We start from the raw sequence: 17,752 nt of genomic DNA, 5'->3' as shown, positions 1-17,752 counted from the left end.
ATATATATATATATATATATATATATATAAAGAAAACATTTGTTTAGTGGAAAAGAGTTGAGGAACTTACTCTTTTTTATTTGTGGAACTCTTATAGCTTTCTAATTGTGACTTTCAAACTTCACATGGTACCATTTTTCACCACTTTTCATTCGAATTATTTTTTATATCTTTTCCATTACTCACTCACATAAGCGAATCATAATTTGGCCTTTTTCGCCGATCCCCTTGCTTCTCTTGGTACCAGTTGCCCCTATCTCTCAGTTATAAATTATTAATTAATGATGCTCAAAATCACATAAACTCTCAGTTCAAAAATAAACAAGCAAATTATTACTAATCTGAGCGCGAGAGTGGGCCGCTGCTAATCCACTGTGGATGAAATCCGAAAATGGACTCCTGCCTCCCGTAAATAATTTAGCCATTTCCCGGAAATTTTGATCAATTTGAACTCAGATTGTTCTTGATAAAAGTTCGAGATTTTTGTGATTGTCAATGATTTTAGTGACGATTTCGGAGGGATTTTTCGGGTATACTGGCTTCTTAATAATAACGTGCTTCTGAGATTTGAACTTTGAACGATTACGCGTTTTATGTCATTAATATCCACCAACTAATTGTTCACCCCGCTCCCCTCGGGGTCTTTGTTATACATTTTCCATTTATTTTTTTAAATTAGCTTCTGCCAGCGTCCCGGTGAAAAACGAACTCACGGGTGTTAATTTTAGGCTTTCCGATCTGTTTCCTGTTTGTTGTTGCTCCCATTCTGGTGTTGGCCGTTCTCTATGGACTCACGTGCTGGACACTGTTGAAGAGTGTGAGACAGTTCAGACGAAACAACCCCTGCAACTACAACCGACAGTCTCCAAGTGAATTTGCCACCACTGCAGGTGTTGCTGGTAGCGATGGCAAACACAGTGCGCCACAGTCCCCTGCATCCACCAAACACGGTATCAACAACAACGCCAGATCAACCACGAAATACTCACCTGTGCATACCTCTATAATGAACGGGTACGTCATCTACTAATATTACTTTTAAAACGAACAGTTGGAGAATAAAATGTGAATAATATTGAGTTAAAAAAGCCAAAAATTGAAAAGTTAACGTTAAGAATAAATGCTTTACCAGCTGTCCTGATAATTATTATATGGTCAGTTGAAGCCTCAATCCCCGAGCTTGAATCGACAGCAGACACTGCAATACACGTTTGATTGAAGTTATCTCAAAATCGTTTGGGGGTATAATGTAGTCAGGGGTTTATGTATTTTGATCTTTGGCTCATTCGTTTTATCAAAACAAAAATAAAAAAATGTTTCATATCACAATACAAAAACGATGAATTAAAAATTTGTAATTTTTTTTGTCTTTTTTCTATCTTCATCTGTGATACTCACTGACTTTATCACTCGAAAAAAATTAACTTGGAGAGAAAAAAGAAGTTGTGAAACAATTTATTAACAGAACTAAATCAAATTAATTTAGATTTTTTGGGATTAGAAGAATATACGGGGAAAACTTAGGCAACAAATTTAACCTAGATGGTAATGCTCAATATTTTTTAAAAAATGATTAACCTTTGGTCGTATTCAGTACTCAAAGGGAAGTTTTTCAGCTCTCTTCCTGACTTTGGGGATAAATCTTTTTATTGTTAACAAACGAAGTTTGCTGCAACAACATTAGTCCTTAGTCCTACGGTCTTTTACAATGCAATTTTTCGCTTGACAAGTTTTTCGCCTCATAATCTTAAATTCTTCTCCTCAAAACGGGATGGATAGATAAAGCCCAGCTCGCTACTACCGAGGACAATCAATCGCCGGTCGTTTGAGATCAATTCGCCCGACGTTAACTCACCCTTGTTTATTTTTGTTCAATTCTATGGTTTTTTGGAAATCCTTTTTGGAAATCCTTTTGAAATAAAATGATCATTTGATGTCTTCACAGTTGTTTTCATCAACTTGTTTACAAAAAATGGCAGCTGTGCCTTGAGCAGCTCTCATTAGTTGCAATATGTTGCTTTTATTTTCATCTTGAAGCAAGGCAATTTTTGCTATCGTGATTGAGTTGCTAGTTCTTAAAAAGTGAAGTGAGCCAGAGTTTGAAGTTTTTAAACAGTTATGGACTCTAGAAACAGAAAACCGCCAGAATTAGGATCTTTTGTTTCTTCAATATGTTTTCAAAATCAGAGAACATGTTTGAGAAATTATCTCCAAATCTAGAGCTGGTTTCAAAATCAATTTGCATTTTGAGTTTGATCTGCGAACTGATAAAGTTGAGTTTCTGAGAGTTTCGGTCAATTCAAAAACTAATTTATTGTTTGATCGAAAAACTCAATAATAAAAACACAAAATTTTTTCTGCCAAGTTTAAAACATTCGATTTCTGTGAAAATTTGCCAAAGATTGATCTGAACTCTTCGGAAAATTATGTCGCTTCAAGGAGTGATATAATGTAAGCTTTCCGAGGGCTCACTTTGTTTATACTATCAAATATCTGCACTGTACGCCAACATAACCGTTCCTTCATAAGTTAGACACAAAAAGAGAGGCAGAGTACAAAACAGTTATAAATAAAAAAAAAATTGGCAAAATACTTTCTATTGGCTATAAATTGCTATTTAAGGTATGTTAAAACAACAATTTTTTTTAATTCAAGCTGAATGTACAATTTTGTACTTAGCTTAGGCTGCCTAGCTGGGAACTGACTAGCGCCCAAAACTGTAACAAATTGAAAGGGGTGTTTTGCTGGCTCCCGGACTTCTATTGGCTAGTTCCTTTGTCTCCACGCTAATCTTGTCGGCTGTAAGAAACTCTAGTTGGAATAATGAATTCATTGGATTAATCAAAAAACATCAAATGAATGAATAAGAAATGTAAAAATCAAAAAATTAAATCAAAATTCAACAAAAGTTTTAATATAAAATGTGGTTCAAAACTTGACCTTTTTACTCAAATTCACGACTAACTAACTACTGTTCTCTATCACAACAGAATTTCTCGGCACAAGAAGCACTCCAAGTGGCTCGCAATGAAGCCGCTTGATCTAACTGCGGTTCTCCAGTGTTCTCCGATATTGTGATATTATCAAGTCAGTTCAACTCTCTCTAAATTTTTTTTTTGATATTACAACTTCTCTACAGTTCAACTCCTCAGGTATAGCTCTGTCATGGTACTGTTGTAGTGTTTTTTTGGTGATTTTGTTGATCTACTCCTTTGCATTCAATCAATTAACAACGTACAAGCAAATTCAAACAAAAGAATCTGTTCATTTCTCAGTTTGGACCACATTAGTTATATCTTTTTTACGTAAAGTTTGTTTTGACTTCAAATGAACAATTGTTTGACCTGAACGCCTTCTTTAGTCATTGCTCACTTCTACTCAACCTGTTCAAACTAACACAAAAACAGTATCAGATTTATGACGCTACCAATTAATCAATGATCAACCACTCAACTCAAGAAATTAGCTTTGTTGGAATTTAAAGTCTCCCATGGGATCTATGAAATATATTTGGAAAAATGATAACAACGGAACTTGCCACGTAGTATGCACTAACTCCCTACCAAGTTTGATCACGCTGAGGTAGATACCTGATGATAAATAATTCTTTTAAATTCGGTCCCCCAGAGGAATTATTTAGCACCCATTTAACTTGTGGGAACTCATTTTTTGTTTCCCAAAGATCTGATTTTCGAACTCCATCATCAAAAAACAATTGATTTCAACCTGCTTGTGTAACTCAGAGCCGTAATAGCTAGTGATTAAATACAGGAAATTAAATGAAGAAAAAAAACTGGACTGATAAGATCTGACACTCAAGAAGTGAAGCTATTCCACTTTACTGAAGCAATTTTCAAACTGCTTCTTCCATCGATGCTTGAAGGGATGGCCGCCTATTTCATCGCCAGGCCGTCCTCTCCCGTCAGGTGGTCCCCTCCTCCAGCACCATCTCCTCATCACCTTTAGTTTGGTCCATCTCTTGTTTCGAATTGTCTCGAGCCAGATTGAGGCTCTCAATATCATGTTCTGAGCACCGTTGAGCCAGATTTCTGTCTGATTGCAGGACAGCTGACTGGTCTCTTCGATCTGCTGAGTACCGAAATCATCGTATGCATCAAGAAGTATTGAAAATCCACAAATGAATGGAACCCCTTCCCTCTTTTCTGATCTTCATCCCTCGATGAAGATGAAATCGTGCCCTGAACTCCTACCGCTATTTTGGATTCCGTTTGCAACTCTCGGCTTGATCAACTGAAAACCAGTGTTTGGCATTGATGGCAAAAATTGAATCTCGAAATTTCTATTGAAAAACTCCGTTTCCATTGTTCTCAATTTCTCGGTTACCTTAGTACTGTGAATCAGCTGATGCTCAAATTTCTAATTTGACTTTCTTGCCAGTTAGTTTGCTCATCAGTTGCTAAATCCTCCGTTGAACTGCGAGCCGCACGCGCGTCGACTAACATCTGAGAACAAATCCTGGATCCCATGTCCTCCCTACATGAGCCGCGCAATTCTGCTGATTGCTCACTGTGACTTGAGCCGGCCTCCCTTTTGGTTTTCTTCCCTTTCAGATGTCGCCTTCTGACACCATTTTCGAAAATTCCGTGAGGCTTCATATAGCATTTTGGGTACTGACTTCCAAAACCAACACTGTTCAGCCTAGCCGTTCTCCGATGTCCTACCTTTCGTACTTGATCTGACACCAAAGCTCATGAAGAGCTGCACCAAAGCTCTCAAAATTTTCTCAAACAAAGAAATTTCAGCAGTTCTCCAATTGTTATGACAAAATAAGACACTCAGTCTTTCCTTTAAAATTGGGGTATTCGATAAAATCTTGCTTACTTAGGCCTCCGATTTGCGCTCAGTATCACTCTCCCGCACCTGGACAGTCTCCCCTCTATCCTCATCTGGTCACGGGTCTCCAAGTATAGACAACTTTTTTTCCTGTGTGGCCCGAAGCTCGGACCTACTTAACCACGACTGGTCCTCAACACCTAAGGTACGATTATAGCTCCTCTGTAATTCTTGACACTCCTAAGAATCAGGCCTGCAGACCTCTATTACTCCTGTTTTGCAAGCTTGTTTTCAGCATGTTATTAACTGAAAAAAAACCCAAATCGTTCTATTGCTTCATTGAAACTGGAGAGTTGATTCAGCTCTCAGGCGGATATCCCTACAAATATACAATCAATACGAATCTCTGATGATTTTTTTTCATTTGAAAACTGCAACTCTAGCTAAAGACAGCACTTGTAGTCTGCGTTCAAATGAAATGTTCTCTGGATGGACGACTGAAACCACTGTAGTCAATTTATCAGGGACTTGAACTTAGTCAGCTTTAGACGTGCTTGATTCACTAATTTCAATAACTTCTGTTCTTTCGCAGCAGAACTCTATACCTTAACCCCTTGAAAGAACTTGAATCCTATCTCGTCTATTCAACTTTTGGGGTCTTCGGACTGCGCCCTATCATCTTGAAAATCAACAACTGACGGTGTACTAAATTCTAAATCTGCCTCAAGCTGTTGAATCGCTGTATCCCCTTTGTGGGTTAATAATTGCACACAGCTTTACTTTCTTCCTGCTTCTGTCACCCTTTATGATACTCCTTTGAATCTGTTTGCAATTGTTTCGGGCTTGTCTGAATATGACTACGTACAATGCCATGGGATTACCGCTTCGAGGACGAATGGAATCATTACTTATCGTTTTGACATTTTTTACTTTTTGAAAAGACTCCTCTTCATCTCTACTAGTTACCCCACCCCCTCTCCCATTTATACATGGGTCTTCTTCTATGGGGCTTCGATTTCTTCATCCAAATTAGCTCTAAGATTGTCCTCGATTAAACAATCTGCAAAAAATTTTTGAATGGACACTATTGCTTGGATACCAACTCCAATACCTCACACTCGGGTGACAAGAGATCCAACCATTCGCTCTTTGTCTTTTGAATACATCCACACAACTCATTCTGTCCAGAGGCAAACTCAACTTCCTCATCCTCATTGCCCTCATGGTCGGAGTCGCTCATGGGGAGATATTCAATTTCCCTATCATTTGCTAATGAGTTGTCAACGTCATAGAGAAAACCTTCAGGAGTAACAACTTTCTCTAACTTCGATAGCATTTTTCCATACTCCTTTTCTGTACGTTTACATGTTTTTCAATGTCCACTGCTGTCCTAACCAACTACTGGCGGTGCCTGCCTGAAAAATTCTTTTTCCTTGCCGAACCTGGCCTTCGTGTCTTTTACAAAATACTACTCTTCATCAAAATCTTTCCTCTTGTGTCACTCTATTTGGACCATTCCTAACTCTTTGGCAAACTTTTACATTCGAATTTTTTGCAGCAACTTGTCCACCATTTTTTCAGACTATCATCAGAGACCAACCACTCATTGGGAATTACAATTTTTTCCCGTCCCATTCTCTAATCATTCATGTACCTTATGCCTATTTGGTGTTCTCCGTCATTTTGTAACATACCCCGCCTCAATTGGTCGGCATGTTTGTCTTCTAACTGAAGTAAAGCAAAATTTTGTTCTACATGATGCCTCAAATTTGTGACCCCAGAGTCTTCAATTGTGCAAGCTACCTTCACTGAATCTCTACTAATTTCATTGAGCTCAGAGTTTTCGTCAGAGTTCTCATAGACCCGTCCGCTTATCTTTTTACCTTCTTGATATTTCGGCCCGTCTGAAAGTTCTATTAACCCACTACGGCCCTTCAAGCTACTTAATGTTCACAAAAATCTGTATTCTTTGCAAAAACATCTCTTTGTTGATGAAGCTGAAGTATTCTTCTAAGCTCATTGCTGATCTCCGAAACCCCGGTGGCAAGCCGCTAAATGCTTCCAAAGCTCAACCTCTCAGGAGACAAAGAATCGACGCTATTGCTTGATCCTCATTTATTTGTGGCAAGTCTACACCGTCAAGGTAGTACATCCTACACACCTCCCAATTCGGTAATCTCTCTGACGGAAAATACTTAACAAACGAAAACGCACTCCAATCCATTTTTTCTAGCGTGATCTCTTTTTCAAAAAACAATTTTGTGCACTTCGTGTTCCTCAGCTCTAACAGTATCTACTCCCTCTAAGAGTCCTTTTGTCTGAGAAGATTCCTTAACCACTGATTTCTGCTCAACCCAATTCTTCTACTCCTATCTGTTACTACTGTTCCTCTAATCTGACATAATATGCTTTGCCAATCTACGCTTAAACCCTGCTGCTGTTGAACCACCACTGACCTATTTTATGAATTTTCTTTGCTCTCTCCTCAGAGTTAAATTTTCCGACTCGTGTTCTTCCAGTATGAAAACGAAACAAAAACTGGTAGAAATCGATCGCCTTCCCTCACTCTCTCTCTCTCTCTACTCTATTTTTACAAACCTTACACACACAACTGTTCCTTGCCAAAAACCAGTTTACCAATTTCTTTTTCCGAGCTCTCGAATTTTGCACTCTGAACATGCCTTCTTTCTTCAAGAACAACTAATTACTAACAAGAACAGTTGTACTGAACTTGCTCTCACTCAGCCTCTCACTTTAGAATACCTCTTTTTCTCACTCTTTTTTACCTCACCTGACATATCACTTGATCTCGGCCAAAGCCCTGTAACAACTTTCACTAGGAAAACCGACACTCTACTCAATTCTCTGCACAAACTCAGCCGAACGCAACTTATGCTCTTGACTCACTCAAATCTCACTCTCTCAATCCTCTAGTCTCAAGAACAACTTAGCAAAAACAATACCAACACTATAGCTCCAACTATACTCCTCTACTCTCCATACCCGCACTCTCTTTCTCCTTTTCAGTAATGCTTTAAATTGACTCTGTCCACGACATTCTCTTTCTTCCTCACTCGTCGGCGCACAAGTCAATTCTCCTTCTTTTTCTTTTTGTTCGCGCTTGCAAAGCATAAAATCCAACTGCAACCACCGCAAAAAACCTTGAGAGCCCACCCAGGAGCGCTACTGTTGAATTTTGTACTTCGCTGAGGCTGACTAGCTCGGGACTGACAAGCGCCCAAAACTGTAACAAATTTAAAAGGTGTGTTTTGATGGCTCTCGGACTTCAATTGGCTAGTTCATTTGTCTCCACGCTAATCTTATCGGCTGTAAGAAACTCTAGTTCGAATAATGAATTCATTTTTGTAATCAAAAAACATCAAATGAATGAATAGGAAATGTAAAAAATCACAAAATTAAACCAAAATTCAACCAGAGTTTTATTATAAAATTTGGTTCAAAACTTGAACTTTTCAGTCAATTTCACGACTAAGTAACTACTATTCTCTATCACAACAGAACTTCTGAGCACGAGAAGCATTCCAAGTGGCTCGCAATTAGGCCGCTTGATCTAACTGCGGTCCTCTGATGTTATGAATTTATCGAGTCAGTTCAACTTTGTCAGCAGTGTTTTTGTAATCACAACTTCTCTACAGGTCAACTCCTAAGCTACAGTGCTGTTATGGTACTGTATTGATGATGTTGTTGTTCTACTCCATAGTAACTAATCAAGCAGCAACGTACAAGAAGTATCAAACAAAAAAATATGTTCGCTTCGCAGTACGGAGCACATTAGTTATGTCTTTCTCACGTACATTTTGTCTTTCTCACTTCAAATGAACAATTGAATGACCCGAACGCCTTCTTCATACATTGCTGACTTCTACGCAAGCTGATCAAACTAACACAAAAACAGTATCAGACTTATGAAGCTACGAATTAATCAATCGGTCAACCACTCGACTCAAGAAATTAGCCTTTTTGGAAGTTTAAAATTCCCCTTGGTATCCATAAAACAATTTCATAAAAGCCACAACGATGGAACATACCCGGTGGTATGTGCTACCCCTCTACAAAGTTTGATTACGCTGAGGTAATTACCTGATGATAAATAAGTCTTATAATTTCGGTCCCACCAGAAAATCAATATTGCACCCATTTAACTTCTTAGAACTCTTTTTTCTTTCCACAAATATCTGGTTTGCCAAATGGTTTTGAATTGAAATCGAACAGTCTTACTGACAATTTGTTGGTCACCGACTTTTGAAATTCAAGTTCTATCATTTTCAAATGCGACACTTCTGTGATAAAAGTAGGATTTCCCAAATTCTACCCTGGTAATCAATTTGGAAGGTTTCAAATAAATAACTGAAACGTCAAAAATGACACTTTTTTACTTTGTGTGTGTGTGTGTCTGTGTGTGTGTGTGTGCGTGCTTTTGTGTATGTGCGTGTGTAAGTGAACATGTGTGTGTTTGCGGTGCGTGTTTGTGTGCATTCTGTAAGATGTGTGTTAGTGAGTTTTGACATTTTTTTAAATTGTTTTGTAAGATCTTGCAAAATTTTTCAGACACGTTTGAGGGAAAGGCATTTTGGAATGAAACATCCTTGTCATAAAATGTGGAATTAGTGTCGGTCCCTGGTTTGCAAAATGGGTCATGTCAATAAAAACTAATATGAAAAAGGAAAAGGACTTGGACACCTTTCCTTTGACCAGTTTTTGAGCTTTTTTGTAATTCCAGGGACAATAACTCAATAATTTCTCGTTATGACGAGGTTCTACCGAGCAGCATGGCGTCCGTTTTAGGGTTCATAACAAGTGTGAGCAATTGCAGTTGAATGGAGTGGCCAAAGCAACAAATAACTCCTCCTCCTCTAGCCCATACAGCCCTGGATGTACTTCCACAAACTCAAAAAGCTTCAATTTTCCTGACAATACCTCCAGGTCAACAAACACTCCGGGCTCACCTACAGCCAATGTGAAAAACGAGGCAGTTGCCAGACGATACAGAGCAACGTGCTTGCTGTTATCTACAGTAGTATCACATAGTCTGCTTTGCACACCATTCATTGTCAATCAATTCATGAGCGCTTTCAAGGGGGGTATTTACCCTCAGACCACCGTCGAGGAAAACATTAACCTCTTTTGCACCCCAATTCTTGTCACCTCTAGCGCACTCGTACCCCTAATATATCTGTGTATAACAAATTGTAACAGCAACAAAAATGTGCGTCGGGGAAATGTCCCCAACAACCAAGCCCAGCGGGCTAGCAACCGAATACCATCCTCAAGTCTGAGAACGGCAAGCCAAAAACCCGGAAATGCAAATGACAGGTCGCCCTATAGTAATGTGCTGGTGGCAACTGCTTCAGCAACGGGCGCGTCCACAACTCTTTCCAGTGTGTGAACTGTTCATGTTTGCCAAGTTTTTATTTTGAGTTCCTAGCGATGGAAGGAAATTTGAAACACAACATTCTCATGCTGGAATTAATTTAGGGTCTTTCCCATCATGCCCCCCCCCCCCCCAGCTTAGTGGTCAGATAACCTATAGCCCCCCCCCCCCCCCCCCCCCAATCATGGTAATTAAACCATAATGGGGGCTCTAATTTCCGGGCTCTAATTTCATTGGGGGGGGGGGGGGGGGCTATAATGGGAAAGACCCTTAATTTATGCACATAATCACACTGCCAACGATTCTTGTTTTGAAAAGCCAGAATATAAATTAAAAACTTATCTTGGCAGAGTCGGTACCCAAAAGTGGCAGAACTATATTCCTATCTAAAATTATTACCGGATTATTGTTAGTTGAATCCTCTAAGCTAATCTTGATGTTTTTTTTCATGTATTGATATAATACAATTTGGTACCGGCTCTGCGGCGATTGGAACACAAATTATAAGGTTTCAAGTCGCGTAATTTGTGTTTTCATTTTTGTCATAACTATATTGTTATTTTTGTAGCTACTATGGATGATGTTGTCTATAAAACACTAGCTCTATAAGTGGGCAGCAGTAGAAAGATCATTTCAACATGTGCACTAATGATATCCTAGAGAACCTTAATTAAATATAAAAGCATTTATGTTAGGTTTTTATAGGTTAGCTGCCCCGAGAAAACTCGTCAGGTTTTCTTTCAATGATAACAATCTACTAAAAGACTCGATATTGAGGCTGAATTGCATAGACCTCGCGAAGAATAATCTGTCTGTGACTTTATTGATAAAAGTTCTTTTGTGTTTTTGTTAGGTTTCATATCCAATTAGCGCTGTATATTTATTTTTATTTTTGTTTAGTTTTCTTAGCTTTCGATGGTAAAGGATAGACTGATGATATATGTATTAAAATACAATGTTGTATCCATCTACTTTTGTTTTACACGACAATTAAGACCCCGGATATGGACAAATTTATCTTCGCAACGTTCAATTAGCTTAATACTAGAAGGTTTTGATGCAGCATAGTTGTGGTCTTCGGGTAATTGTGCTAAAAAGAGGAACAAACGAAGTACATATAGTGGAATATAATGATGAAAATGTTATTGACTTTTTAGACAGTCGCTTACTATGTTTCTCTCAATGCTGTATTTAAGACAGATCCTAAAAACTGAGACGCAGTTGCATAATCAATTTCAGTGCCTGATCATCAGACACATTCTTTTTATTACAAAAACTTATTTCAAAGTAGTATCTGTTTTGCATCGTTTCCTGGAATTCATGCACATACCCACCCGGCTAGAGGAATTATCGAAAGGAAAAAAAGAGCGCAGTCATCCTGGATTTTGAACAACTTTCACTCAAAACGTCTTCTTGTGGGGTCTAAGCAGGCACAACTATTGCTAAATGGATCAATGCTTAATTCGTACTATCATCTCTTAATCGCATGCCTAATGTGCCAACCATAACTTGGATATCTCCTAGAGCAGTTCTCTCCTTTTCTCTTCTTCTTCCATGGTTTTATTTCTCAAGTTCATTTACTTTGAACAAGCAGAGATTCTTGTCACGCTATGTCATTCTTATCTTATGGTCAATTTCCATAAAATATCTGCACGATCTATCACTTTCTTTTTTGTTCGGGATGAGCGGAAAACAACCAACGATTTGAGCCGAATGAGGTGAAAATGCAAGAACTGAACGAGTCGATCAAGAAAATGCAATTACTTCACGGAACGTCCACTTGAATGTCTTTCATTCCTTGAGCGGAATAAGGGGAGGAAAATTTGCATAATATGCCTTTGTTTCACATCTTAAGATTCAGGTCATTAAAGGCATTAAAGGTCATTAATGGCATTAAAAAGAGTTCTCTTTCATTATCAGATGTGATTTGTTGCAGAAGCAACGTTTAATATCGTATAGCTAATCAAAAGTCAATGCAACAAGAAAAGACGCATTAATTATTGAAACTGCACAACAGGGATCAGACACCTTTTTACCGCCATCCTCTCCCAGCTTCAGTTACCGTATTGAGAAAGGTGAGAGACGTGGTGTTAAAAGCTCCCCTGATCAATTCCTAGAATTACTCTCGAGCAATTCCTTGAATTTTTATCTCGACTACAACAACTGCACAATTTATATGCCTGTGTAGCTACACAGGCATTAAATTGTGCAGTTGTTGTAGGCGAGATGAAAATTCAACAAAATTTCATCCCAATGTTCCAATGACCTAGGAAATGCTCGACAGCTCGGCTTTGTCTCAAATTTCCATAATTTCTCGATGGCGGTGCAAAAAATGTGGCAATATACATCATTACACTTAAAAAAACGTTACAATTGTATAGTTACTCCCCCAAGTGGAGCATACTTCAGTTAATAATAGAACTACTCTTATCCATTAGAACGGCTTCCTCTAAAACTCGATTTCTTGAATATCTTTATTAATGAATGAAGACCAAGTTCAAAAAAACGTCCTAAGCAACATGGAAGCGAATTCTAATCAGCAATATGTCTTTTTTTTAGCCCCTAATACTATATTTATTAGTTTTTTACAATCCAAGGATTGAAATGTGATGGTGCTCCGTCTTTTTACAATTCAAGAGTTAGATTGTATTGATGGTCTGTCTTTTTTTTGTAAGATGTTTTCACACTTTTTTTCATGACTTTGAGCTTTCAAAACGGGATAAACAGGTAAAGCTCAGCGGGCAATAATTATCATTAGAGGCCCTTAGCCGCGTTCAGTAGTGCTTAGAGTGCTGGCAAAGCTACTGGGAAGGCCGTATTTGAATGTCAAAAAGTTATTTTTAGGAGTTATAGAGCCGAAATGTTGCATTTTTTCGCTGAGGTTTATAAAAATTGATAAAGACCTTTTGCAAGACGTAATTAATTCTTATGACCATTTTATAAGCTATATATTTTGGTACTCTAAACAAAAACACGTAAACAATTTTTTCAAGTTAACTAAAAATTTGTGATTTTTTGAGTTTTTCAAGCCCGAGGTTTCAAGGAACCTCCTCCAGTGTTTTATATCCGGCTACTGAAGTAGTTTTTGGTGGTAATGGAACGGTTTTATACTTTTTATCATCACGAATTTTAGCAAATTTGTGATAAAAGGTGCAATTTTTCAATTTGGTTGACAATTATTGTCATTGTTTATTCTAAGGGCAATATAATGATTTTCAGGAATTTAATATCACGAATTTAATAAGTTTTTGGATAAAACTTGCTATTTGTTCCAGCTTTCTGAAAATTTGCCCTATTTTTTAGTAGTTATATCTCCACTGGCCAGGGAACCTGCGCTAGGGTTTGACAGTATAGTTCATAATTGCTGGTTGCAATGGAAAGATTTTCAAGATTTTAATATCACGAACTTTAGCTTTTTTTTATACAATGCTGAGTTCTCTTCACATTTTTGAAATTTCCTATCGTTTTTGGACTTTTTTTGCCCACTGGCCAGAGAATTTCATTCAGGGTTTGATAGTACTTTACTGTAGAGCTTTAAGGGCAATGGAATGGAAAGTTTTAACATCAGGAAATTTTGATGAGTTTTGAATTTTTATTCAATTTTTCTAAATTTATTATGCTCTTACGTGTCTATTGATCTATATGAGCCTTTGAATTATTCAGTTGTGAAATGGGGTTTCTGGATATCCAATAGTGACAATTAATTTGTTCTGGAAATTTTAATATCACAAAATTTAGCAACCATTCATTAAAATTTGCAATTGTTTTAAAATTTTTTGTCAATTTCTGAACTTAACCAATTTCACAGGTAATTGAAATTTTCTTAGGTCTTGCGAACGGGTTATTTGAGAGACAAAAATTATGACTTTGACAAATATTTTTTCATTATTAATGCGAAACATAGATGCTCTCTTTAAGTCCTGTTATTTTCAAATATTCAAAATATAAGGGATAATTCGCGGTTTTTGATGAACAATAATTGATTTCAAGGGTTGTACGTGTTTTAATGGGTATTGTCAAACGGATAACAATTGGTCTTCGGTGTAAAAGCTTCAAGAGATTGGCAATGATGAATTTTTTGGTTTAGTTTAATTGATTATTTTAATATCTCAATTTCTGAGGTTTGTCATTTTGGCTCGGGTTGTTCATTTGATCTGCTGGTCAGGAACATTAGTTTTCAAACTTCCATTTAAAACTTTTGATGGTTTTTCAGGAGTTTTCCTGCTATGTTTTTTCTGTGAGATATTTTCACACCTTTTTCAGGACATTGAGCTATCAAAACGGGATAAACATGTATATCTCAGCGCGCATCAAGTCTCAGTAGAGGTTCTTAGCCGCGTTTAGTAGTCCCTCAAATGCTTAGAGTAGTGAAGCTAAGTTTAAGGCCGTAATTCAAGATTAAATGTCACTTTTACGAGTTTTGAGTCAAAAGTGTTGCAATTTTTTGCGTTTTTTGGACATTTTGTGAGTTTTTTGTTGAATTAATCTCAAATTGAGGTTTGTAAAAGTTGATAATGGTCTTTTGCAAGATATATCTAATGTTTTGACCGTTTTTTGAGTTAATTCTTTTGGTTCTCCACGAGCGCAAATTTCTACTTATGATTTTTTTCAAATTTTGTCATTTTTTGGGGTTTCTCAGCCGTACGTGCCAAGAAATTTCCTCCATGAGTTGATAAAAGCAATATTTTCGATGAAATTTGCAACTTTTTTAAAAATTTCGGACATTGAGTGTCTTTACTAAAATATTGCCAGCCTCGGGGGCCAATGAACCTCCTCTAAGGTTTGATGATATCTTACTGCATATATTTAGTGGTAATGGAGTGTTTTTAAACATTTATATGCCACAAAAGTTAGTGATTCGTCGATAAACATTGCGATTTTTTCATGTTATTGAAATGTTTTGTCATAATGTGAGTTTTCCACCCCCCCCCCCCTTGCCCAAGGAACCTCCTCTTGGTTTTGAAAAAATGTTACTCTATAGCGTTTTGCAGTAAAGGACTGGACTTCAACATACTACTGTTAAAAATTAAGCTTTTTGTTTTGAGAGACAGGGAGTTTTTCGTGTAAATTTGAACTGAAAACATCTCTAATTTTTAATTTACCGGGTTTTTAAAAATTACTGCACTACATGCTTCAATTTGTTTCGTCCCAATTGGACAGAATTTCGAAAGACTTCGTTTCTTCAATATTTCAGTTTTTCAGTTTTTATTGGAAGCCCCGTTATTGCATCAAAAACAATTTCTGTTCTTAATCGCTCTTCTTTTAATTAAATCTTAATTTCTAATAAGACACATTTTTTCTTCAGATTGCGTTTTTTTGTTCAGGCTAAGAGTTCTTTAATGGTTTGCTCGTCCTCCCAATATTTGAGTAATTTATTTGCTCTAACACTGTAGTGAATTGTTTCCTGCTCAATATGTTGTCGAGGCAAAATGGGGTTCGAATTAATCTGGCAGAATCGTTGTCGAGTGTCTCTAAGCCAAAAATTTTTGTTGATTTTCAATCGCCTGTGATTTTTTTCCTATGAGATGAAATGAAGTCTCCGCTTTAACTGTTCTTCTTTTAATTTTTTTAAAATCAAATTTATCTGGAGTTGGGTCAAACACAAAAAACGGACATTCTGTTTACCTAAATTTTATTCCTAAACTTATACTGCATACCTTTACGTTGCCAAGTTATTAGGTATTGTCGAAAAAGATCTTTTGTAGCTGCTGAAAAATCAATCTGTTTTCATTAGTTGGAGGCACATGACGTTGTGTAGCTCGCGCGCAATCAACTGTTTTTGCGGCATGGCCCTAGACAACGTAAATATTTGCTTCATTTTTTGGTGTATCGTTCTGGTACAACAATTTCCTTGCCTTCTCGTTTTTTTTTCAAAACCTAGTTTTGAATTAGTGTACATAGATTTTTTGTTTTCTTCAATTTCAACAAAAAATTGAGGCTTACCAAATTTGTTTGTAGTTTCCAAACTTTTTTAGAAAAAGTAGCCAAGAAATTTAATCAGTTTTAGTTAATTTTTCAGTTACAAAAACTTGTTTGTAATTAATTTGGTTTATGTATGCAGCAATAAATTTTTTCGACTCTAAACTCAACGTTTTTGACTAACATGTATAAGTTTACTATTATTTTTGGTGGCTCCCTGGATAAAAAATCTTCCGGGTACTTGACAAGCTGCCAGTCAACCTCCCAGCAGTTCACAAAAGAAGCTCATTTATGAAATTGACCACTTCAGTCGCAAGGTTAGTATTTGACATTTATGATAAGTTTTGGGAAGAAATGATGTCTTTTGAAGAGGATTGCGCAATTTTATTTATTTTTGACCGCAAGTAATGCAGTTTGTTGTTAATGGGTTTTTTAATTCTCTATATTTTTTAATTTACAGCACTTTTGGCTGAGAAAAGTCTTTAGTTCGGTTCAAGCTGAACGGCATATTCTTGAGTGTTTTACAAGTTTCGTCTGCTGTGGTACCTAAGTTTTCTATTTTAAATGGAGCAAAGCAAAATGATGTCATTAATTGGAATAACTAACTGATTTTTTAAGATAACAAACCAATGAAATTGCTGCTAAAACGGAGTGTCAAAGTTTGTGAATCTTAACAAGGTGACATGACATTTCTTCATTTTTGATAGTTGAAATCCAGCAAATATAACCGATTGCAGATTAAGTATATTTTGAGTTCTTTGTTCAGGTTACTTTCTCTATAAGTGCGCTTTTTTGGCTCGAGTACTTTGGCTTTTGCAAAATTAAAAATAATTTTCAAAGTGAACCAGTTCAGGATAATTCGAGAGATATTTCAGATAATTCTTTCTTGCTCTGCTTTTAATTCGTCCAACATAATATCATTATTTGGCCGTCAAATTAAGTTGAATTCAACGTTTGTTTTTTGAAGAGGCATTGTAAACATCGCCAAGTATACAATGAATTCAAATGTACAATTTTTTGCCCAGCTTCTATTTCCCTTAATATATTACAAATGGTAATTATCATATATCCCCTCATATCCCCTCATATATCTAAAGCGACTAAAGTTATTTGCGGTAAACCAGCCTACCGTTTTTGACCATTTACGAATTAGGTGATCCCTGCCATCATTCGGAAGATTTTTTTCTCAAGAAAGACAAAATTATATCCCCCGGCACGCTGTTCGTTCAATACTTATGTATGTTTGTTCGCATGGTTAACCCATTTAGTAACGGGTGTTTCATTATAATTAGGTGCCCTGGCAGTGATGTAGTCTGCTGAAAAGCGACCCTTGACAAACCTATTTTGTGGGATTAATCAAACGGGGGTGAGGGGGTTGTTGAAGTAATTGGTGGAAAGACGTGAGGAAAAGATTAAAATAGATTGTGAAAACTAATCTGGCGAGAAATTGCCCGCTGACAAGGACTTAATTAGCTTCAACTGTGCACCTCTCAAGAGGTAGCAAGATGTAGTAATGTTTGCTTTCAATGATTCCTGCCAAGCATAAGCCTCATTAAGTGAGAGATAGAATTTCAGACCATTAGCTGAAGGTAACTTACATACATATATGTAGTTTCTTCTAAAAAGGGAAGATACACAACACTCAGG

At 37.0% G+C, this 17,752-nt stretch overlaps 2 protein-coding genes across 3 annotated transcripts in view; one reads left to right on the top strand and one right to left on the bottom strand.

Annotated features, from left to right (window-relative positions):
- The window catches only part of LOC142334963 (uncharacterized), a 63,007-nt gene extending 52,701 nt beyond the window's left edge, over nucleotides 1–10,306 (top strand). The window contains exons 5-6 of the mRNA XM_075383292.1: nucleotides 729–1,014; nucleotides 9,601–10,306. Of these exons, the coding sequence (XP_075239407.1) occupies nucleotides 729–1,014; nucleotides 9,601–10,201 (887 nt within the window). The 3' untranslated portion in view covers nucleotides 10,202–10,306. The remainder of the gene's footprint in view (nucleotides 1–728; nucleotides 1,015–9,600) is intronic.
- LOC142335402 (proteasome maturation protein-like) overlaps nucleotides 1–17,752 on the bottom strand; it is a 517,526-nt gene that overhangs the window by 439,543 nt on the left and 60,231 nt on the right. The window lies entirely within an intron of this gene.

This window comes from Convolutriloba macropyga, chromosome 2 (assembly GCF_964194025.1).
Source record: "Convolutriloba macropyga chromosome 2, txConMacr16.3, whole genome shotgun sequence".
Classification (NCBI taxonomy): Eukaryota; Metazoa; Xenacoelomorpha; order Acoela; family Convolutidae; genus Convolutriloba; species Convolutriloba macropyga.
This window is presented reverse-complemented; position numbering and strand designations above follow the sequence as displayed.